Source organism: Myxocyprinus asiaticus, chromosome 37, assembly GCF_019703515.2.
Source record: "Myxocyprinus asiaticus isolate MX2 ecotype Aquarium Trade chromosome 37, UBuf_Myxa_2, whole genome shotgun sequence".
Classification (NCBI taxonomy): domain Eukaryota; kingdom Metazoa; phylum Chordata; class Actinopteri; order Cypriniformes; family Catostomidae; genus Myxocyprinus; species Myxocyprinus asiaticus.
Window position 1 is genome coordinate 12,472,576 of NC_059380.1, and position 21,172 is coordinate 12,493,747.

At 39.7% G+C, this 21,172-nt stretch overlaps 1 protein-coding gene across 1 annotated transcript in view; it reads right to left on the minus strand.

Annotated features, from left to right (window-relative positions):
* Positions 1 to 21,172, minus strand: part of adamts9 (ADAM metallopeptidase with thrombospondin type 1 motif, 9) — a 52,935-nt gene that overhangs the window by 23,994 nt on the left and 7,769 nt on the right. Inside the window, exons 9-23 of the mRNA XM_051675445.1 lie at positions 16,511 to 16,657; positions 14,984 to 15,125; positions 14,570 to 14,674; positions 8,680 to 8,825; positions 8,155 to 8,336; positions 7,607 to 7,743; positions 6,696 to 6,813; positions 6,369 to 6,464; positions 4,254 to 4,420; positions 4,005 to 4,134; positions 3,640 to 3,763; positions 3,260 to 3,470; positions 2,967 to 3,128; positions 2,309 to 2,470; positions 979 to 1,098 (exon numbers count right to left, since the gene is read on the minus strand). Coding sequence (XP_051531405.1) covers positions 979 to 1,098; positions 2,309 to 2,470; positions 2,967 to 3,128; positions 3,260 to 3,470; positions 3,640 to 3,763; positions 4,005 to 4,134; positions 4,254 to 4,420; positions 6,369 to 6,464; positions 6,696 to 6,813; positions 7,607 to 7,743; positions 8,155 to 8,336; positions 8,680 to 8,825; positions 14,570 to 14,674; positions 14,984 to 15,125; positions 16,511 to 16,657 — 2,149 coding nt within the window. The remainder of the gene's footprint in view (positions 1 to 978; positions 1,099 to 2,308; positions 2,471 to 2,966; positions 3,129 to 3,259; positions 3,471 to 3,639; positions 3,764 to 4,004; positions 4,135 to 4,253; positions 4,421 to 6,368; positions 6,465 to 6,695; positions 6,814 to 7,606; positions 7,744 to 8,154; positions 8,337 to 8,679; positions 8,826 to 14,569; positions 14,675 to 14,983; positions 15,126 to 16,510; positions 16,658 to 21,172) is intronic.

Genomic DNA, 21,172 nt, shown 5'->3' on the forward strand with positions numbered 1-21,172 from the left:
TCATAAAATCGATTTGTTTTTGTTTTTTTGAAAACGCTATAAATGTTTTTATTTATTTATTTATTTATTTATTTATTTATTTATCCCCTTTTCTCCCAATTTGGAATGGCCAATTCCCACTACTTAGTAGGTCCTCGTGGTGGCACGGTTACTCACCTCAATCTGGGTGGTGGAGGACAAGTCTCAGCTGCCTCCAATTCTGAGACCGCCAATCCGCGCATCTTATCACGTGGCTTGCTGTGCATAACACCGCGGAGACTCCGCATGTGGAGGCTCATGCTACTCTCCACGATCCACACACAACTTAACACGCGCCCCATTGAGAGCGAGAACCACTAATCGCGACCATGAGGAGGTTACCCCATGTGACTCTACCCTCCCTAACAACCGGGCCAATTTGGTTGCTTAGGAGACCTGGCTGGAGTCACTCAGCACACCCTGGATTCGAACTCGTGACTCCAGGGGTGGTAGTCAGCATCAATACTCGCTGAGCTACCCAGGCCCCCCACGCTATAAATGTTTTAAAAAAAATTGTGTGTAACCAACATGGACTCAAAGATTACATTTCTACAAACTTGACACGTTTGTTTGTTTTTTGCTAGATTTGTTTAATATTTCTCCTTTTATCATCTCGGACAATCTTATTCGTCAGTGACCCTACCGCCAAAAGCGATGGTGTAACCAATCACAAAATTCAATTTTGCTGTCAATTCTGAGCACGCAGGTACTCGTGCCAATAACATATCAATTAATATATATCAGAAGGAATTATATCATGAATCAAATCCATTTCAAGGTAAAACATTGTCTGTAATGGTGCGCACAACAAAAGGACACTGAAGTGTAGATAGTTTTTCAAAAATACAGCAAATTGAACTAGGAAGAGTAGATTTTATTGACTGATGAAAGGGACATGGGGACTCCTCTACTTTGGATTCATTTTTGAAAGGCAGTATACTGTAAATGCGCTGTTCCTACCTGAGTTTCTGTTGGCCGTGTTGCTGCATTACATTCAGAGTCATCCATGACGGAGCCATACGATCCAACCACACACTTTACAGCTCTCAGCTGATAACCTGGGCCGCATGTGGTGGTGCACTACTCTCACACATAAAGAGAGGGAGATACAGCAGTCATCTCGTTTAATACTGCATTCCAAAATATATCTTGACATTTGAGATTGTCTATTATTATTGGCTCACTAGCCTTAAACAAGCATTGATGAGATAAGCATCTGCATGGGTAAACTGGGGCCCGGGGCAGTAATTTCTCTACATATCTCCTTTTTCCCCTCCTTCCTTCACTGCTGCCTTGACCTTGAGGTCAATCTTGTGTGACAGCTTTTGCAGCTAGAATTGCTGCATGCTTCATTGAAGGACTTCAAACATACATTTAATGTAATCACTTTATGTAATAGCAATAATCTCTATCAGACTTGTAGACTTAAATATAGTTTGTCCACACAAATGGGCTCAATTCTGTGTTTGCCTTTCGGGGCATCTCTGAAGAAACTGTCTGCTTTTTTGAAGACTGCCATAAACTGCTCAAGTGGACAGAAAGCACATTATCCCCAGACAGATGAAGATGTACAGCTTAGATATGCTAGTGTTGGATGTGCCCCACATTAGTCTAAACTATAACCCTATTTGGAGTACTGCATGTAATAAATCAGACAGAAACAAGGAAAGAGGGATATATCTGCTGTGGACGCTGATCTCAGAAGAGAAAGAGGATATGTGCACAGGCCCTAATAAGCTCAGTGTTTGCACAGAGCATCCCCTCTGTCATGTGCAAACACACAGAGACAGTAAACACCAACTGATATCTGAAACCTATCATCATTTTAATAATATTCACCATGGGGCAATGATGTCCCTGGGATTCAGGGCAAATGTTTTTTTTTCTCTAGTCTTTTTCTTTTTTTGTGTGTGTTCCACCTGCCTGTGCATGCACTCCAAGCTATGACTGCACTGACTGCTATCCTGGAAATGACACTGGATTTATCACACCATTTCTGAGTTTCCATTTTATAAACATATACAGCAAATGAGCTCTCTTTACCTTCACCTGGCATACCTAAAAAAAACATGACATACTAGGGATGGATGGTATGATGGAGTCATTTTATATCATGGTAACATATATATCTTAATATAAATAGTCCTGTCCACAGACAGCCACGCAAACAAATTGTATCTACCACAGTATAAATTTTAAAGCAAAATTATCCAGCCCTATGACATACCTAATATGGCATGCACCAAAACAATGTCTCATTCACAACAATGAAACAAAAGGTTGTACTCACTTGTCCCCAGGGTCCCACCTGCCAGGATGCACATTCTTGCTGTTGGCAGGCCTGCACTGACTCTGGTTTGGAAGAGTCACAGAACCGATCATCCAAACGCTCTTCTCCAAACTGACACCAAGCCTGGCGGTGCTTGTAGCCCTTGCCACATGTCACCAAACACTATCAAATTAACCAAAAAGGAACATTTTAGCAATACACAGTTCACATATTACAGTAAACACTGCTTCGGCCATGTTATCATAGACATGATCTAATAAAGTTTGAGCAAAGCACAAAAGTTAAGTTAAACATTAAGCATACAGTCTTGTAAAACAATGTGGCTTGCATAAATCAAAATTTATATTTATTACTGTAAAAAGGAATGAATTGGAATTCCCAAAAATGACTTACGTAATAAAGCAATAATCCAAAAGAGCCTTTGCATTACAGTGATTTTACCATGGTTAAGGGGTGTACTTAGGCACAAAGCAAAGCGTTTTACATCCGTTTTATAAAATTAATTTGAATCCTGCTGTAGTGTGTAGATATATTTACACAGAGATGTCAAATTAATCAAAAGGTCAGCCTAACCCTAACCTTAACCTTTACCCTGACCCTTACCCTTACCCCTACCGAAACCCTACCCTACCCTACCCTACCCTAACCCTAACCTTACCTCTGACCACTCTCCAGTTTTCCATTGAGGACACAGGAACTCATTACAGGGCTGGACTGCAAGCTTGTCTTGTGGGTTGCACTTGCTTTCATCAACAGCCTCTGCTGACTTTCCACATACTGCACTCCTACGACGCGTTCCCCCTCCACAGCTCCTTGAGCACTAAACAACCAAGAAAATTTTTTGTGTTGCTAAAGATAGTAAAATCCCACATTTTCCAGAACTAGTACCAGTATCAAAGTACATCTGGCTTTGTTTAAGGGCTGATTTGTGACCAGCAAACTTTCTCTCACCTCTGACCAAGGGGAGTACTCCCATCCACCAGGGTTGCAGTCTCCATGGCACACCTCCTTGTCATCAGGCTTGCGTTGGCTGCTGCAATAACGGCTGTCAACCTTCTGGGACTTGCCATCCAATTTGCTCTGCTTGGTGCAGTAGATGTCCAAAGTCCGGTAGCCCAGTCCACATGTGGCTGTGCACTCGCTTTTGCGAGCAATGTGCCATCTGAAAATTAAATATATGCCCATGTTACTACTGTCTAAGAAAATTGGCAACAAAATTAGGTCTGTCCAAACACCAAAGGAGCCAAATCTCTGGTTCATTACGAAAAAATAAATAAATAAGTTTGGTAAAATAAGAAACACTGAAAGTGAAATTGAATGTGGATTTGTACCTAAGTTCACAGTCTGTGTTGCATCGCTCAGTAATAACAGCTGGTTTAGAACCATGGCATCGCTGATCAGACACCATCACTCGATCTGACTCGCGACTACACAAGATTTTTCTCTTGCGCTCTCCTAATGGAAAGAAAGAAAGAATGAATGAAATAAAGAAAGAAAGAAAAAGAATTTGCCCATAGTATTCTTCATTTCAACCACAAAGAGATTTCAAAGAAAAACTGAAGCACAGATGTTTGGACAGGACTGCTTTCAATGACCCCAACTATATCTCATATCTGGTTCAGGTTTACCAAACTCTAAACTGACTTTTCTCACCAACATTTAATTATTTTTTTTTTTTTACATCCTTCACACCCACCTTGGCATAGAAGACTGCATTCCTGCCACGGGCCGTACGCATCCCAGAAAAACTGTTGAGGTGTGTCCTCTATGGGAATGTTGTAGGAATACCTGACATCAGGGTTATAGAGGTTACCTACAGAAAGCACCTAGTTTGAAAAGATTATAATTTGAAAAAAACACTTTAAATTTTATGTGAAGTGAGAATTATATGTGAGATTTTACAATGCGAACATCACAACAGTAGAATATTACAAAGCCATTTTACCTGGACAACAATCTCCTCCTCTATACGGTCAGTGCAGTTAATTCTCTCAATCACATGGTCGGAGCCACTGTACTCTATAACAGCATTTCCCACTCTGATTTCCCTTTTAAACATACTGACGACAAAATCTCCATTGAGTAAATATTCTCCACGACTGTTGGACAAGGCTGCAAAGAAGAAGAAAAACTTACTTTACCCTCCCTATGTGCACACTCAAAATCTATTATCAAAACACTTGACAGATAAAATACAATATACTTTCAGACATGCCACGGGATAATCAACTGGAGTAGCATCTGTTTGTTTTAAACAAAAACTGGTCTCACTATAAGACTTGCCATGACCTAAGAAATAAAATGTTTTAATTTACAGTGAGATTTAGCATCAGTCAAGAAAAATAAAGCTAATCAGGGTAAAGCAAGCCAATATTTTGTGAAGAGGCCACGGCTTGCTCAGCTGAAGTCAGATAGCTTTAAAAATTTACTCTAATGCGATTATGCTGCTAATTTCCTGAGTTACCTTTCTCACTACTTCAAACATTACACTGCTCAACTACTATCCCCAACCCAACCGCTAGCACACATTCCAAAAGTCATTTTCCACAACTTCTACATTCTTGTCTTGGACTAAAACACACACACACACACACACACACACACACACACACACACACACACACACACAGTAGATAAACATATATAAACACACACATATACTGTAAATACACAAATGCATGTAAATAGCATGGTCTTAAATATCAATAAACAAAGGTCAGTAATCTGCAGAAAACAGGACATGTTCCCTTAGGTTTTCAGAGTTCAGGACCATTAACACAAACATGTGTTTGAAAACACTTCCAAAATGCTATGACAACATCTTGACTGTAAATCTTGACAGCAAATCCCTTTTGGCACATTATCATACTTTAGCAATGACATTAACATGACAAGGCAGGCATTAAAAAATGTAAATTTAGCTTAGGATGAATCTGAGATAAAATATGGTATTGTTCATAATGTCATATGATGATACAACATGATATCATTAATTATAGTGTTCTTAAAGGGTAAATTCACCCCAAAAGGAAAATTTTCTCATCATTTACTCACCCTTATTCCATCCCAGATGTGTATGACTTTCTTTCATATGATGAACACAAATTAAGATTTTTAGAAGAATTTCTCAGCTCTTTTGGTTTATACAACTTAAGTTAATAGGTGCCAAAATGTTGAAGCTCCAAAAATCACATAAATCAGCATAAAAGTAATCCATAAGACTCCAGTGGTTAAATCAATATCTTTAGAAGCAATATGATAGGTGTGGGTGAGAAACAGAACACTTTCACATTCTTCTTCTTGTGTTTTTGGTGATTCACATTCTTCATGCATACCGCCCCCTAATGGGCAGGAAGAGGAATTTCAAACAAAAAATGACTTAAAGGAGTAAGCAATTCCTGTGAAAGACTGTTGATATTTGAACTCAACAGCCAAACAAACACACCCCTCCCTTCAGTGCTCCTTCAGAAGCTCCGCCCCCCAAATTCATGCATTAGCAATAGTGTTGTGTGGATCGGTCTGATCCACTTTGTTTATTTTCCCATTTACAGAGCCAGGGATGTGTACAAACACCGGATTTTGTTTCAGCACACACACAGAGAAGAGATATTCGTGGAATTTGACAAAAAGTGTATTGGATTAATATGACTTACTCTACCTTTAAATATTTATCTGTTTCTCACCCAAACCAATCATATCACTTCAGTAAATATGGATTAAAACACTGGAGTCATATGGATTACTTTTATGATGCCTTTATGTGATTTTTGAGTGTCAACATTTTGGCACCCATTCACTTGCATTGTATGGACCTAAAGAGCAGAGAAATTCTTCTAAAAATCATAATTTGTGTTCTGCAGATGAAAGAAAGTAATGCTTATCTGAGATGGCATGAGGGTGAGTAAAAGATGAGAGAATTTTCCTTTTTGGGTGAACTATTCCTTTAATAGATTCTAGAATATAAAAAATATTTACATTCTACTTTCTACTAAACTGACATTAAACTATAGCATGGCAAAATGAGAAATAAGATCAGATATTGCTCTAGTTGATGTCTCACCGAGGTAGTTATCATCCTCTGGTTTCCCTGAGTAACTGTGTTGTCTCACATCTATGTTGGTAGCACCACTGGGAATTCGCACCACAACATTATAACCTGCATAAAAAAGCAGAAATTAAATAATATAGCCTTATTGAGTTATCTGTACAATATCATGAGGGAGACATTTTACTGATATTCTTGCTTTGGTGTAATGTTCTTGCTTATTTTGATATTAAACTGAAACTGGACTGAAAATGCAATTGAATTGAACCTAATTTGAATTAACCTGACCTGAACAGACCTGAGCTGATTTAATCTCATATAAGCTCAGGCTGTTTCACCTACCATAATGCACAATGTTGAACGTTCCTGCCACAGTCTTGCACGATGAGTTATCCCCACCACACACCCCACACTTATCTCTCCTGGCCTTGGAATTCAACACGTGGTCACATCCTGCTTGCTGCAGAAACCATAAAGAAAAGTATTTTAAAACAGAAGCAGATATGATTTAAAATCTTTCTATAATATACTTATATAACTTAGAAATTGCTTAATAAAGTGTAGGAATATTGCTTTAATAAGCAGATTATGAAGATGCAGAATAATAATTCAAGGACTGGTTCACCCAATAATGAAAATTCTGGCATCACTTATTCACACATGTCATTCCAAACCATATGACATTATTTTGTGGAACATAAAATGCAACATTTTCAAGAGTGTTGCATGGAAAAGTACTGGTCACTCTTTTCCATGCAATCAAATGAATGGGCTGGAGCTTTCAAGCTTTAAATAGGACGCAAAAGCACCCTCGAAGTATCATAATAGCAGTCCTTAGAACTTGTGCGCCATATTCAAAGTCTTCTGGTGTCATACCACAGCTTGGGGTGAGAAACAGACTGAAATGTAAGTTGTTATTCATTAACAATCTTCCCCTCAAGTGAGCTGTTAACTGGAATTGAACTTAGGAATCAGATCAAAGATTTTTTAGTAAATAATGACTTAAATTTTGGTTTGTTCCTCACACAACTTACAAAGATTTGGAATATACTGCAAGAGTCATGTGGACCATTTTTATGATACTTTGTGTGCTTCTGTGTCCTTTTACAAACCTCCAGTCCCCATTCATTGTAACTGGAAAAGAGCGAGCAGTACATTCTTCAAGATTTTTCCTTTTTTGTTCCACGGAAGAAAGAAAGTCATACAGGTTTGCAACAACATGGGGATGACACATACACACACAAAACACCCACCCTGCACAGGCCTTGCACACAGATGTCGTTGGTGTCAGGCCCACATTGAGTGCCATCAATAACTCTGTCCCTGAGTTGGTAGTAGGCTGTGCTGCCCGCCACACGACAGAAGAGCTTACAGCGATCCTTCATGAGAACTACAGCGCACAGAGCAGTGAGATAGAATCAATCCAGTTTTGTCTTAAGCTCTCTAAAAGAATTACTGTGCTTAAAATTTGTAGGACATTGTTAATATGATTCCCATCACAACTATTGACCTTAATACAACCCCATTATCATTTTAACTGAATTGGACCTAACGTGTCCCAAATCATGGGGGACTTTTGGAGGAAATATGTTATATGGGTGGCACATAAAGTGATCTAAAGTGATTTGTTACACATTACATCACAGGCCATCAGAGCAGAGCCTAATGGCACGACAGTAACTACATTCATATTTTGATATACATAGTTATTGATTTACTGCCATTATTTATTATGCAACCCATGAATTGATGTGGCATCTGCCACCTTGGAGCTGCGAATCGTGTGCAGTAAATCGCTTACTTCCACTATACTTTGGCACCCAGCGGACATTTGGAGGTAGACCATTGATGTTGAAGTGCCGTCCATCAAAGCTGGCACACTGTTCCTCCCTGAAGTCTTTCTTTTGCTTGGAGCATGGCTCAGAGTTACAGGAACGGAATTTCATTCTGCGGCCAACACAGTACTTTCCCCCATTTCTAGGCCTAAATATAGTATTAAAAAAACCACACACACAAAAATAAATGCACACTAGAGACATTAGAAACCTTATTAGGAAGTCATATTCTGTATGCTGATTTCTAGCACAGAATCAGATAATTTGCTGTCCAAATGCAATTTAAATAGTTCAAAGCCGATTGACTACCCACTAAGAATGCGATCTCTTTTGAAGACTATTCTTCATAAAATACACATGGTCTCTGGAATCATCTTGAATCATTTCTTAAAGGCCGGCTTTGCTCCTGTCATTTGTCATGGTACATTGAGAAACCTTGTGCTAATTCACAGTCCAGTGAGGATGCTGGACTACAAAGAGCGGCAGCTTACACGGGTCGGTTGCACTCGCGCTCAGCAATCTTGATCCCTCCGCCGCAGGTCCTTGAGCATGTGCCAAAGGGACTCCACACTCCCCAGGCCCCCTCTACTGGAATTGATTCATGATCTTTGGGGATGCACAGGCCATGTTTACAATGCTAAGGTGAGAGCAAACAGAGAAAAGATGAGTTCACAGTGTTTGACTCCCTGTTTGTAACACCAATCAGAATGTGAAAGAGCATTGTTTATACACAGATGATATGACATATCAAAGTGTCTTTTGTTTCACTCAGAAGAACTGTCAAGCTTCTGGTCGGCTGAATTATATGTCCTACTGCAGCTATTGATATCACATTTCTTTCAATTTTAATAAAAGGGTTTAATGAACTGAGAATGATTACACTTAAGCATGTTAGACTGACATTTTCTAAATCTAAGGTCTCTTAAAAGGATAGTTCACCCAAAAATGAAAATTCCGCCTATCGACTGGAGTTTATTTTGTAGAGCAACACAACTTCAGGACAGTTTTATGGATGAATCTACATACTCCTTGTGCTTATTCCGCCTATTTGCTGGAGTTTGTTTTGTGGAGTATTTCTTGCAAAGTCATTGGAGTGAGTAAGTCATTTGCTTGCACTTATGTTGCAGCCGAGTGGACCGGCTCACTGAACATTCGCTTGACTGTTTGAGAAATCTGCGTGCCTCTTTTTTTTCTTTTTTTTTGCTGGTTCCGCCTAGCGGCTGGAGTTTATTTTGTGGAGTGTCACACCTTCAGGACAGTTTTATGGATGAATCTACATGCTCTTTGTGTTTATTCCACCTATTGGCTGGAGTTTGTTTTATAGATTATCTTTTGCTGTGTAATTCTGTCTCACAAAATGTTTATAGAAACACCGGACTTGAGCAATCCAATGGCAAAGTTGTCGAGGGGGTTCTCATAAGCGTACATGGACTGTTTGAGTTTGGAGGGATGGACGCCAGTCGGTGCTGTCGTGTGCAGGGTTAATGCACACGCTTTTCTTTTTTCTGTTTGTTTTGTTCCGGGGGAAGTTCAGGTTTTGTGGGTTGCACTAATGTTGGAATGTGGTCTTTATAATCTTGTTTTTGACACACAATATATTTTATATATATATATATATATATATATATATATATATATATATATATATATGTCAAAATGTCAAATGTTAATATGAGTGGGTTGTCTCTCTCCATGTGGAATGTGAATGGGTTGGGGCACCCCATAAAAATAAGGAAGGTTATTTCCTTCTTAAGCATAAGAAATATGATACAGTGTTTTTTCAAGAAACGCACCTTTCTCCGCAGGTAGCTGAAAAATCTAAGATATGGGGTGGGCATTTTTTATAGTGCTGGCTCAAGTAAGAGCAGGGGAGTCATTATGCTGATAAGTAAACATCTACAATTCAAATGTCTCAAACAGAGTAAAGATAAATTAGGAAGAGTCATTATTGTTTTAGCTGAAATTCAGGGACAAAATCTTGTTTTGGCTAATATTTATGCACCTAACATTGATGAACAGGGCTATTTTATAGATCTTGAAGGGATGTTGCAAGCCGCTGGCACCCCTCATGATATAATATTGGGAGGAGACTTTAATCTTTTGATGGACTCAGTCCTTGATCATAGTGAAGCAAAAATGTGCAAGCCCCTTAGAGCAACAGTGATGCATAACAGGATGTGTAAAAATCTTGGTCTTACAGATATTTGGAGACTTTTGAACCCATCTGGTAGGGACTATACATTTTTTTCATCAGTCCATAAGATCTACTCTAGAATAGATTTTTTTATATCTAAGTCCCTCATTTCATCTGTTGTTGATTTCTCAATTGAAAACATTTTAGACTTAGATCACGCCCATGTGTGTTTAGAGGTGTTGCCTCATACGGAGAAAAAGAAATCATATAGTTGCCGCTTTAATGTATCCCTTTTGCAAAATCCTGAATTCCAACAAATGCTAAAGGCTGAAATCAGTGTCTATATGGAGACCAACTGGTCCTCAGTATCCTCTGTGGGTGTGGCTTGGGTGGCACTTAAAGCGGTTCTTAGGGGCCGGATGATACAGTATGCCTCATTCACCAAAAAATCCAAAGCACAAGAAATCGTGGAATTGGATGGAAATATTAAAAGTGCCGAGGCAGAGCTGAAGTGCCGAATGTCGTCTAATGGCCTCAGGGAATTGACCCAATTGAAATATAGATATAATACTATTTTGTTGTGGAAGGTGGAGTTTTGGCTATTCAGGGCAAGACAGTCATACTTTGAGTCGGGGAACAAGGCAGGAAAACTTCTGGCTAGATATATAAAACAGAGAGAGTCTTTTTCTACCATTCCCTCAGTGAAATCTGCTGGTGGCGAAATATTTACCTCGGCCATTGATATTAATAATGCTTTTAAAGAAATCTATCTTGATCTCTATAGTTCCATGTCTTCATCTACTGATGAGGATATTAGAAACTTTGTGGAACCATTAGAACTTCCTAAACTAACGACTGAGCAAAAAAATTCCCTTGATTCTGAGATAACCTTGGGGGAGTTTGGTGAGGTAATTAAGGTCTTGCCTATAGGCAAGGCTCTGGGGCCAGACGGCTTTGCCACTGAATTTTTTAGATCTTATGTAACAGAACTGGCTCCACTTTTGCTAGAATTTATACGTAATCATTAAAGAATGGAAAGCTTTTACTGTATAGACGCCTGTTAGCGGCGCTACAAAAAATGGATTAATTTCAGATTATTTTACTCTGAATAGGGGCACCTGGCAGGGTTGCCCTGTTTCCCCATTATTTTTCTGTCTTGCCCTGGAACCATTAGCAGCCGTGATAAGAAAGGAGGATGATTTTCCTGGGGTGGTGGCGGGAAGTGTGGCACATAAGGTTTTGCTTTATGCAGATTATATTTTATTATTTGTCTCTGACCCTACTAGATCTATGCCTTGCCTCCACAAAATTATTAATTCCTTTTCGAAGTTCTCAGGATACAGAATTAATTGGTCTAAATCCAAAGCTTTGGCTCTGACAGCGTACTGCCCAGTAATGGCTTTTCAGCTGGGCGCCTTTCAGTGGCCCAAACAGGGCATTAAGTTTTAGGGTATTTTATTTCAAGAAAATTTGTGTGATTTAGTTAATTAGTTATTGACCCTTTAATAAAAAGGTTTTCGAGTGATGTGGCCAGGTGAGCTTCATTACATTTATCTATGATTGTGAAGGTTAATGTTATTAAAATTGTAAATTCCAAAATTCAACTACCTGCTACAATCTCTCCCTGTAGATGTCTCCCTCTCTTATTTCAAGCAATTTGATAGCATAGCAAAGTCCTTCATTTGGAATGGTAAACGTCCCAGATTACATTTCAGTAAACTGCATAGGCCGACTGACAAAGGTAGATTAGGCCTACCCAAGATTTTGTTTTATTATTATGCATTCAGTCTCAGACATTTGGCTCATTGGTCGCTTCCACCTGAGAGACCCCCTCCCTGGTTTTTTATTGAACAGGAAGTTCTTGCCCCTATTTCGCCATTGCAAAGCCTTTCTATCAAACTAACCGTAGAAGTTAAGTTACACCCTGTTATCTCACATTTGCACGCGGTATGGACAAAAGTGTCCAGAGTGTTTAATTCAGACATTTAATTAAATGTTGCTTCGAGCATATGTCTGAACCCAAAATTACGTATTAATAAGTCCATTAATAAGTGGATTGTGAGGGAGGTTAATACGCTCAGTGACCTATATGAGAGTGGAGTGTTGAGATCCTTTGAAAATATGGTTCAACATTTTGGGATCCCCAGGTCTCAATTCTTTAGGTATTTACAGCTGCGCCACCTGCTTTGTACTATTTTTGGGAGTAGCATACACCCCCCTAAATTGGCAGATACTCTGGGAGTGGTGATTACTGCTTTTGGAAAAGGTCATGAGGCATCAGTGTATTACTCCCTGCTAATTCAGAGTCTGGGGGATGGAGCTTCAACTTTTCTCAAGAGATTATGGGAGAAAGATTTAAACTTGGTATCGGAGGAGGGAGTGTGGGCTAGGTTTCTAAAAAACATCAAGTGTACATCTAGAGATGCAAGGGTGCGCCTTATGCAAATTAACATTTTACATCGATTCTATTGGACCCCCCTCTAGATTGTATAGGCTTGGTCTTAAAGACACACCCACCTGCTGGTGATGCCAATCAGAAGATGGGGACACAACGCATATTTTTTGGTGGTGTGTTAAGATCCAAGATTTTTGGTTAAGGGTTCAGAGTTTTATGTGTGATGTATTGGACACTCAAATTTAATTTTGCCCCAGACTCTGTCTTTTAGGCGATGGAGTAGTCATTAATATAGGGGATAAAAAAATTGGGTCCTAGCCAGTGTTATGATCGGCAGGCAGGTAATCCTTAGGGGATGGAAGTCGACTGGAGCACCCTAATTTCAGGGTGGCAGCATTCGAAGAAATGCCATATAGAAGGCAGGGAAACTTGGAGTTATTTAATAAAAAAAGGGGCAGCTATTTGGCATTTTTGGAAGGCTCTCAGGGAGGGGAAGTGGAGAGAGATGTGTAGTTTTAAATGTGTGTGATTTTAATTTATTTATATATATATATATATATATATATATATATATATATATATATATATATATATATATATATATATGTTTTGTTTTTTTGTTTTTTAGTGTGTATTCTCAAGTCGGACCACAGGAATATTTGTTGAGGGTCAGGGTGGGGGATTGGGATGGGGAAAGGGAATAATGGGGGTTGAAAGTTGATTCGGTGTATATATGTTTGCTTTTCTGTTAAAAGTGTTAATCGGAGAATGAGTAAACAATAACAGAATTTTAGATTTTGGGCAAATACTCTCCAATGGAATGAACACAATTGAGTGAAATCAAAACAAAATGGATTGATCCTGTGCTTGTCTAGATACATCAAGTTTAATCATAAAATGCACTGAAACCATGATGCGAGTCATGTGAAAGGGGCTTTAGTCTCATGAAAACATATTTGATGTTTTGTTGATATGAACAACAATGTCACTATTCAAGTTTGACTTTGGGTTAATCTGGGAAACATTCTAAAACAGAGACTGAAGCAAAAACAAAGCAATAAATCAATGAGGATGAGTCTGACTGTGGATGAGGAAGCGATTTGGTGGACATACGTACAGTATATGTTTACAGTTACACAGTTACAATTGCTTGCAATTTCTGATATTAATTTAGCTACACATTATGTTACGTGCTAATGCACTAAGAAAAAAATTAAAAGATCTTTCTATTATTCAATATTTTGTTTTAATCGATTTTTTTTATAATTGTAAGAGACCACTGTAATGCGTGTTTGTGTCGTGGGGGTGATGTTTGGGGGGAGGGGTTTTAATTTATATAACTGATTCCGTATTTTATGTTGTGTTTATTGTTTTTTGTGTATGGAATCAATAGGAATGTTAATAACAAAATTATTTTGTTTTAATCATTATTTTAATGATTTTTTTATTGTTTTTATTTTTTTACAGTTATTGGAATCAAGGCCATTTTTTTGCTTTTCAAATTATTCTCGAATGGTAAAATGGTCTCACGGGCCTTATACGGCCCTGAGACCAGACGTTCCCCACCCCTGCTATAAAGAGTAACTGGCAAAGTATTAAAACCTAAACAAAACCCATTAATTCACAGCAAACTGACCACAAGTGATCACCCTATCTTTTATTGCTTTATGATAATAAAAAGTCTTTTGAGTTACACAAATCTCCTCTTTAAATAATACTAAGTCTCTCACAACAAATTAGGGGATTTGTGTCAAGAGCCAAACTGTGGCACATAAAACAGATATTATGACCGCACAATTAATTAGCCAGATTATTTTGTGAATGTTTCAGTTTCATTTTCTGAAGTGCTCGCCTTTCCCGGAGAGCACTCTGTCCCATCAGCCCAGGGCATGTGTTGGGTTCGGCAGCCTCGCTGGACTCCTTCTGGACTGGTACACCACAATCGCCGGCACTGCGTCTGAATAACATCCAAACAGTTACTGTTAGCCTTAACAACTCTTAAACACTCACTCATGCACAGACACACATAAAAAAGTTGGTACTGATGCCTGTTACCCAGGCGTGTAACGTTAGACATGCTTTGAATGTCACTGGCCAATACTAACAAGCTCCACTTCAAGTAACCAAAACAGAGATTGATGGTCTCTTAATCAGAAACATGTCAATAAGTGATGTTAGACAGCAGACTGTAACATTACACTGTGAAAGAGCACTGGACAGATGTCCATGTCAGTATGTTGTGTAATCCCCAGAGGGATCTTCTCACCATATATGGGCACACCTGTGTCCCAGGCCCAAATATCAGTTCGCATTGTTTATTGACACTGTATATCTGCCCAGGCAACTGTTGGGACAAATTGTATGGCCTAGAAACTGGCTCATCGAGCAGGCACTCACCATACCCTGTGCTGATGAGAAATGATAAACAAATGAGGAGAAGGAAAGCAAAACAAACAAGAATGTTCTCAGAGGGTGACAGAATGTGTTCTTTATGCAAGAAAAAATTGTCAGTTCTGTTTGCAAAGGATGAAGTCATTTCGATCACAATTTACCCTTCGCTAAGCCCCACCTTAAAAGTGCTTCCGACCAATCCTGTCTTAGCAACTGTTGCCCTGCCACCATTACTCTGACACGTGTTTTCTATTTTCCAATGACAGCCTATGGAAGTAATGTGTGTGTGACGAGGAGGAGGGTGTGGCCGGGCCGTGACGATGCACGGCTGGTGCTGAATCAGCTGATCAGCGGGAGAGCGAGATAAAGGGGAGCCAGAGGCGCCAGTTAGAGAGAGACGCACATGGCCGCGTTGCATGTGTGTCTGTGTTTGTTTATGTTTGTTTTACGTTGAGTTACTTATTAAACTTTATGTTTACTGTTCAGCCGGTTCCCACCTCCTCCTTGCCCGTCCTTTTAACTGTTACAGTGTGTTTGAGTACTTTTAAGTGAGATTTTATCAGAATAATAAAAAACATTTAAAACATGTTGTTGCCGGGTCATTTATAATAGTGACACGAGTTACCCAGAGAGGATACCCGCAGTGTTATTCTTTAAAAAAAAAAAAAATCTTTAAATAAATCTGGAGAGCATGTTATGGATTAAACTGTGTCAGCCCACATTCCCAAATGAACATATAACATCTGCAATGACATTTGCTCCAAGGTAAATTAAAGCAAATAACTGAACGTTTATTCATTTATGTATCGATTTAAGTCATAATAAACGCGATAGTAAATAGACAGTTCACAGCATCAAAATGAGTATGTTATGCGATGTTATAAACAGCTCTGTTCACTTACGCTAATGTTATTAGATGTGTAATCACTATTAAAATGAAGTTTTTCTCTTTTCAAGTGACTGTAATAATCGTTTACCTTGATTCTGATTCACAGTCTCCACAATTTTTAATCAAATTACTGTGTATTTTAACAATTTCTTTTACAGATAAATATGATAAATAGATAAATATGCATTACAATGTCAATCTTCACATCAGCCCTCGTAAAAATATTAGCCTATCCATTTTGCGTCATTCACGGCAACCTCCCATTCATTCCAATGGGGAGATCTGCAGGGCTTGTCAGAGCGAACAACCGTAAACAAGGGGGGTGGAGTTTAGCGAAGGGTCAATTGACAGTGTTTAGAAGATAAAGCAAATAGGGGCCAACAATAGCAAGTGATCATTAAGTAAGGCTGTTATTAAGATTGCTAAGATCTTGACTGACATTGGGCTGAATACGAGTCAACATCGAAGACTAACATCCTGTCACTGTAATGAAGTGTTAAGGGGTTTACATACTCAAGGAACTCTGTGATGTATTTCCTACTACATTTGGACCACATCCAAGGATTGGTGTAATAGTTGAGTGAGGGAGCCATCACATGTTGCTGGTTCTTAACTCCATCTTCCTTACATTTGTTACTGTCATCATGAGGCATGTTAAACCTGAGGGGATGATAGAAAAAAACACACACAGGACATGATGAGCAGTTTAAGGATACATCACTCTGATCCACACAGTATCTGCATAAGATTGGCCAAAAGCAGGTTTATATTTATTCAGCAAAAAGTGAGGACTACTGATAGTCCAATATAGGCCAGGCCGATTCATTTTTGACCAAATAAATTTGTTTTGAATGTTTTTTAGCAAATTTTAAATGAACACTGGGTAAAATAAGTGTTTTGAAAATAAAATAAGCATTTGATTTCAACATTTTTTCTAATTTTGCAATCATTATTGGCATTCTATCAGCCATCAGCCACACTGCTCTCTTGATATTGGTATCAATGCTGCCAGTTATAAAACCCATATCAGTGGAACACTAGTGAGGACAGTAAGCACATGAGCAGCAGAACATACAATATCTTACACTGGAACGACCATAGGGGAGAGAAGTGGTGCGTGCTACATAGCACTGTACAGTACAGAGACTAAATCCCCCACTCAAGTGCTCGGCACTGATGTCACCACCTGCCACCGGATAAGAATGGAATTTAGAAATTCCAACTTGTGTATATAGTGAGTAAAAAGAGAGTTCATTTAAAGGTAATTTAAAGGTAATTTGCATGTGACTGTACATGCAAAGCATTCAGGTCTTTCTTAAATTTTTTAACCTTGGTGTGGTCATATTTCCTAATTCTAGATTTTATGGATAGATGAGAATGATAACCTTGTGTTCTGAAAGAAATCTAGAGACATTTTGAGCTGTAGTTGAAGTCAAGCTACTGTATGACTGCACTTCACCTTTCATTGTAAGTCCAGAGAGATAGACTGTAGATAGTATGTCAGTTTAGTACAGTATGTCACATATGATGAACCATCATGGAACCATCGTATGAGTGGATTGATAATATTCCTTTGGATCATTTACCTCCAAAACTCAAATAAGATGTGTATTAATCTACTATACACAGATCACTAAGCACAGAATCAAACAGAACACTTCATTCATTTCTGCTGAGATGAATAGAAGACCTTGAGAAGTTGTATATCAAGCACAGACACACTGTTATCAAGCTGTACAAAAGCCAATGGCATCTCCCCAAAACATACCAAAATCCTTTCACATCACAGACAGAAAAGCGGAAGGGGATGAGCAACCTGCAAACTGGTGGATCTTGAGAAGAGTAGTCTGAACAATAAACTGTGTGCAGAGTCAGACCAAACGCAGACCAAAACAACGCTCAATGAGGCCTCTCACATCAACAATTCGCAAAACTGCAGAAAATAAATGATTTAAAGATGGCTTCGTTTTGGGTAGTAATATAAGCTCCTCTGAAGGAAAGTCCATAAGACAAATAGCATTTTTAATGCAGAAGGATTACAGGGAAAACCTGAACAATATAATACAGTGGCCACAAAAATTATTAAGACACATAAGCTACACTTAAAATGTATGACCGCATTAGATGCAGTTAAGCAAATATCAAAGCAAATAACATTTATTTGAAAGAAAAATAGCACAGGCACACTTTCAAGCACAACCTTTCAAAAAAGTAATTTTTAAGTGTCAGGGTTCAGCCACTTCTGTTGTTTATGTTTTACTGCCTTTGTGGCTGAACGCTGACCCTCATGTTTAGTGTCTTGTCTAGTCTGTGTGAGAATGCATGGCTTGCCCTTTTGGCATTGTCATGCGTTCTCTTGTCTTGTTGTTTTTTGACACTGGTGCATTGCTCTTATGTCATCCTTGTGGCATGCACTCATGTCAATTGTTTGTGTCTGTCTCTCACGACCTCGGCGCGCTTCGCGTTGTGCTCGCTTTGCGCTGTGTGTCTGGGTTGCAATCCGTTGCCATGTTTTGCTGGGGTTTGGCCGCTTCTGTCTTTATGCCTGTTTATTTGTGGCCGAACCCTCGCACAAATGTCCCATCTCGTCTGTCATTTGGCATTAGCGTATGTTGCCTTGTAGTCTCTGGCGATATCCGCTCATGCCATTTGTGTGTTTGTGTCTGTGAGAGTGTGTGGCTTTGTTTTGTTTCCGTATTGCCACGAGTCTCTCAGTCTTGCGTCATATCCCGCCTCCTTGTCTGCTCATTATTTGCTCATTTGTTTCACCTGCCCCTTGTTAACCTGTTTGATTTCTTTCCCTATATTAGCTCCTCGTGTATGCTGTCCTGTGCTGGATTGTTTCGTTTGCTGCTGTCGTCTTGTGCTCATGTTTTCTGTCTGCCTTCCCTTTCTGTTCAGTAATTCTTGTATTGATTCTATTTTTTTTCTCTCTATCGAGAGAGTTTTAATTATTTATGTTTTCTGTTTATTAAAAAAGCTCATTGTTTGCCTATCTGTGCTTGGGTCCTTCCCTCAAACACCTCGTTCCGTGACAGAACAATCCAGCCAATTCTGGATCCAGCAGAGGCACAATGGGCATCTTCCTTTTTCCATCTCCCCTCACTGACTTTTCCATGCGTCAGCGCATGATTCAGCTTGTCCACCTTCGCAATGTCTGTCAGAGGGGAACTGACGTGAGGGACTTCGCATGTGAGTTTTTGATTGCAGTGGATGAGCTGGACTATGATGAGACTGATCTGAAAGAGGTTTATAACATCTGCCTCGATCAACCTCTCAGTCAGGGGGAGATGAAGAAGCTGCTGCACTTGGCTTTTGAGAATTTATTGACCATCTCTTCGAGTGCAGGGAGTCTGTGCTCCCATACCAGGAGGGGTTTCCCCAGGCAGACACTACCATCATCCCACCCTCAACAAGCCCAATCCCCAGTCATCCTATGATCTTATATGTAAGAGGAGGAAGAACAGGTCAGCTGCAGCTCCTCCGCTCGTTCCCACTGCCGACCGCCAGGAGAAGGCAGCCATTCCTGCAGCAGTTCTCCTGCCGCTGCAAGTGCGCCCGGCCATGGAGGCTGTTCCCCTACTGCTGCCAGCGCTCCTGGCCACTGAGACAATTCCCCTGCTGCTGCCAGTGCTCCCGGCCACTGAGGACATTCCCCTGCCGCTGCCAGTGCTCTCGACCATGGAGGCCAATACTCTACCTGCCTATTGTGTCTGTCCAGTCAGCCCTGTTGAAGCTTCCTCCTTGACTGCCGGACTCAGACCCTCTCCTAAACTTCATCCTTGGCCACCTGACCCTGACCCACTCCGGAAGCTTCTTCCCTGGGCGCTTCATCCGGACCTGGCCTTAAAACTTCCACCTTGGCCACCTGACCCTGACCCACACCTGAAGCTTCTTCCCTGGGTGATTCATCTGGACCTGGCCTTAAAACTTCCACCTTGGCCACCTGACTCTGTCCCTGGTCCGGAGCCTCCAATCTGGTTTCCCCCACCCTCCCTCCCTGGGTCTGTCCTGGCGGCTTCGCCTTGGCCAGTCCCCCCGGCTCCACCCTGGTCTGTCCTGCCGGCTCCACCCTGGTCTGTCCCATGGCACCGTCATGGACTGTCCTGCTGGCTCTTCCCTGCTTTCCCTCCTTTCCCTCCCTTTCTTTTGTTCTTTCTATTCTGTGTTAGTACCTGTTCTGTTTGTCTTGTGTTGGATGTCTCCCTGGTGGCGTCCCTTTTGAGGGGGGTAATATCAGGGTTCAGCCACTTCTGTTGATTATGTTTTTATTGTTTTTGTGGCTGAACTCTGACACTCATGTTTAGTGTCTTGTCTAGTCTGTGTGAGAATGCACCGCTGTGATCATTATTAGTTAATTTATTTCACCTGCCCCTTGTTATCCTGTTTGATTTCTTTCCCTTTATTAGCTCCTCGTGTATGCAGTCCTGTGCTGGATTGTTTAGTTTGCTCCTGTCGTCATGTGCTTGTGTTTACTGTCTGCCTTCCCTGTCTGTTCAGTAATACTTGTATTTATTCTAGTTTGATTTTGTTTGATTTCTTTTTCTCCATCAAGAGAGTTTTTGTTATTTATGTATTCTGTTTATTAAAATAAAAGCTCATTGTTTGCCTATCTGCGCTTGGGTCCTTCTCTCAACATCTTATTTCATGACACTAAGTTTTAAAAGAATATTCTGGGATCAACAAAAGTTAAGTAAGGCACTTAGAATGGAAGTGAATGCGGCCATTGTAAGTGCTTCACTGTAACCCAGAATTTTGCATATTTTAAAGAAAAGGAGGGACGAGTTGAAATAATTTTTTATGGTAATTAATATTATGCCACAAATGCTGTTGATTGAGCTTAACTTGTATTGAACCTGGAATATTCCTTTAATAAATGAGAAAACAATAGATATATTGCTCAAAATTAATACTGTTCAACATTTTTGGACACTTTTGGTTGTTAAATGCTAGTGGAACATGTCCATGGTTAATATGATGAACAGTGGTTATCTGAAAGGACACCTGTGTGAACTGACTTCATACAGTACATCCACTAAAATGACCATGGGACCAGTTGGTTAAAAGTAACTGCAAAAGTTAGTTCTAAAATAAGGTCTACAGCATCATTTATTTGCATTTATTTTTTATTATCTACTGCAATGTCATTAATTTTTAATTTTAAAGAGTAGCTTA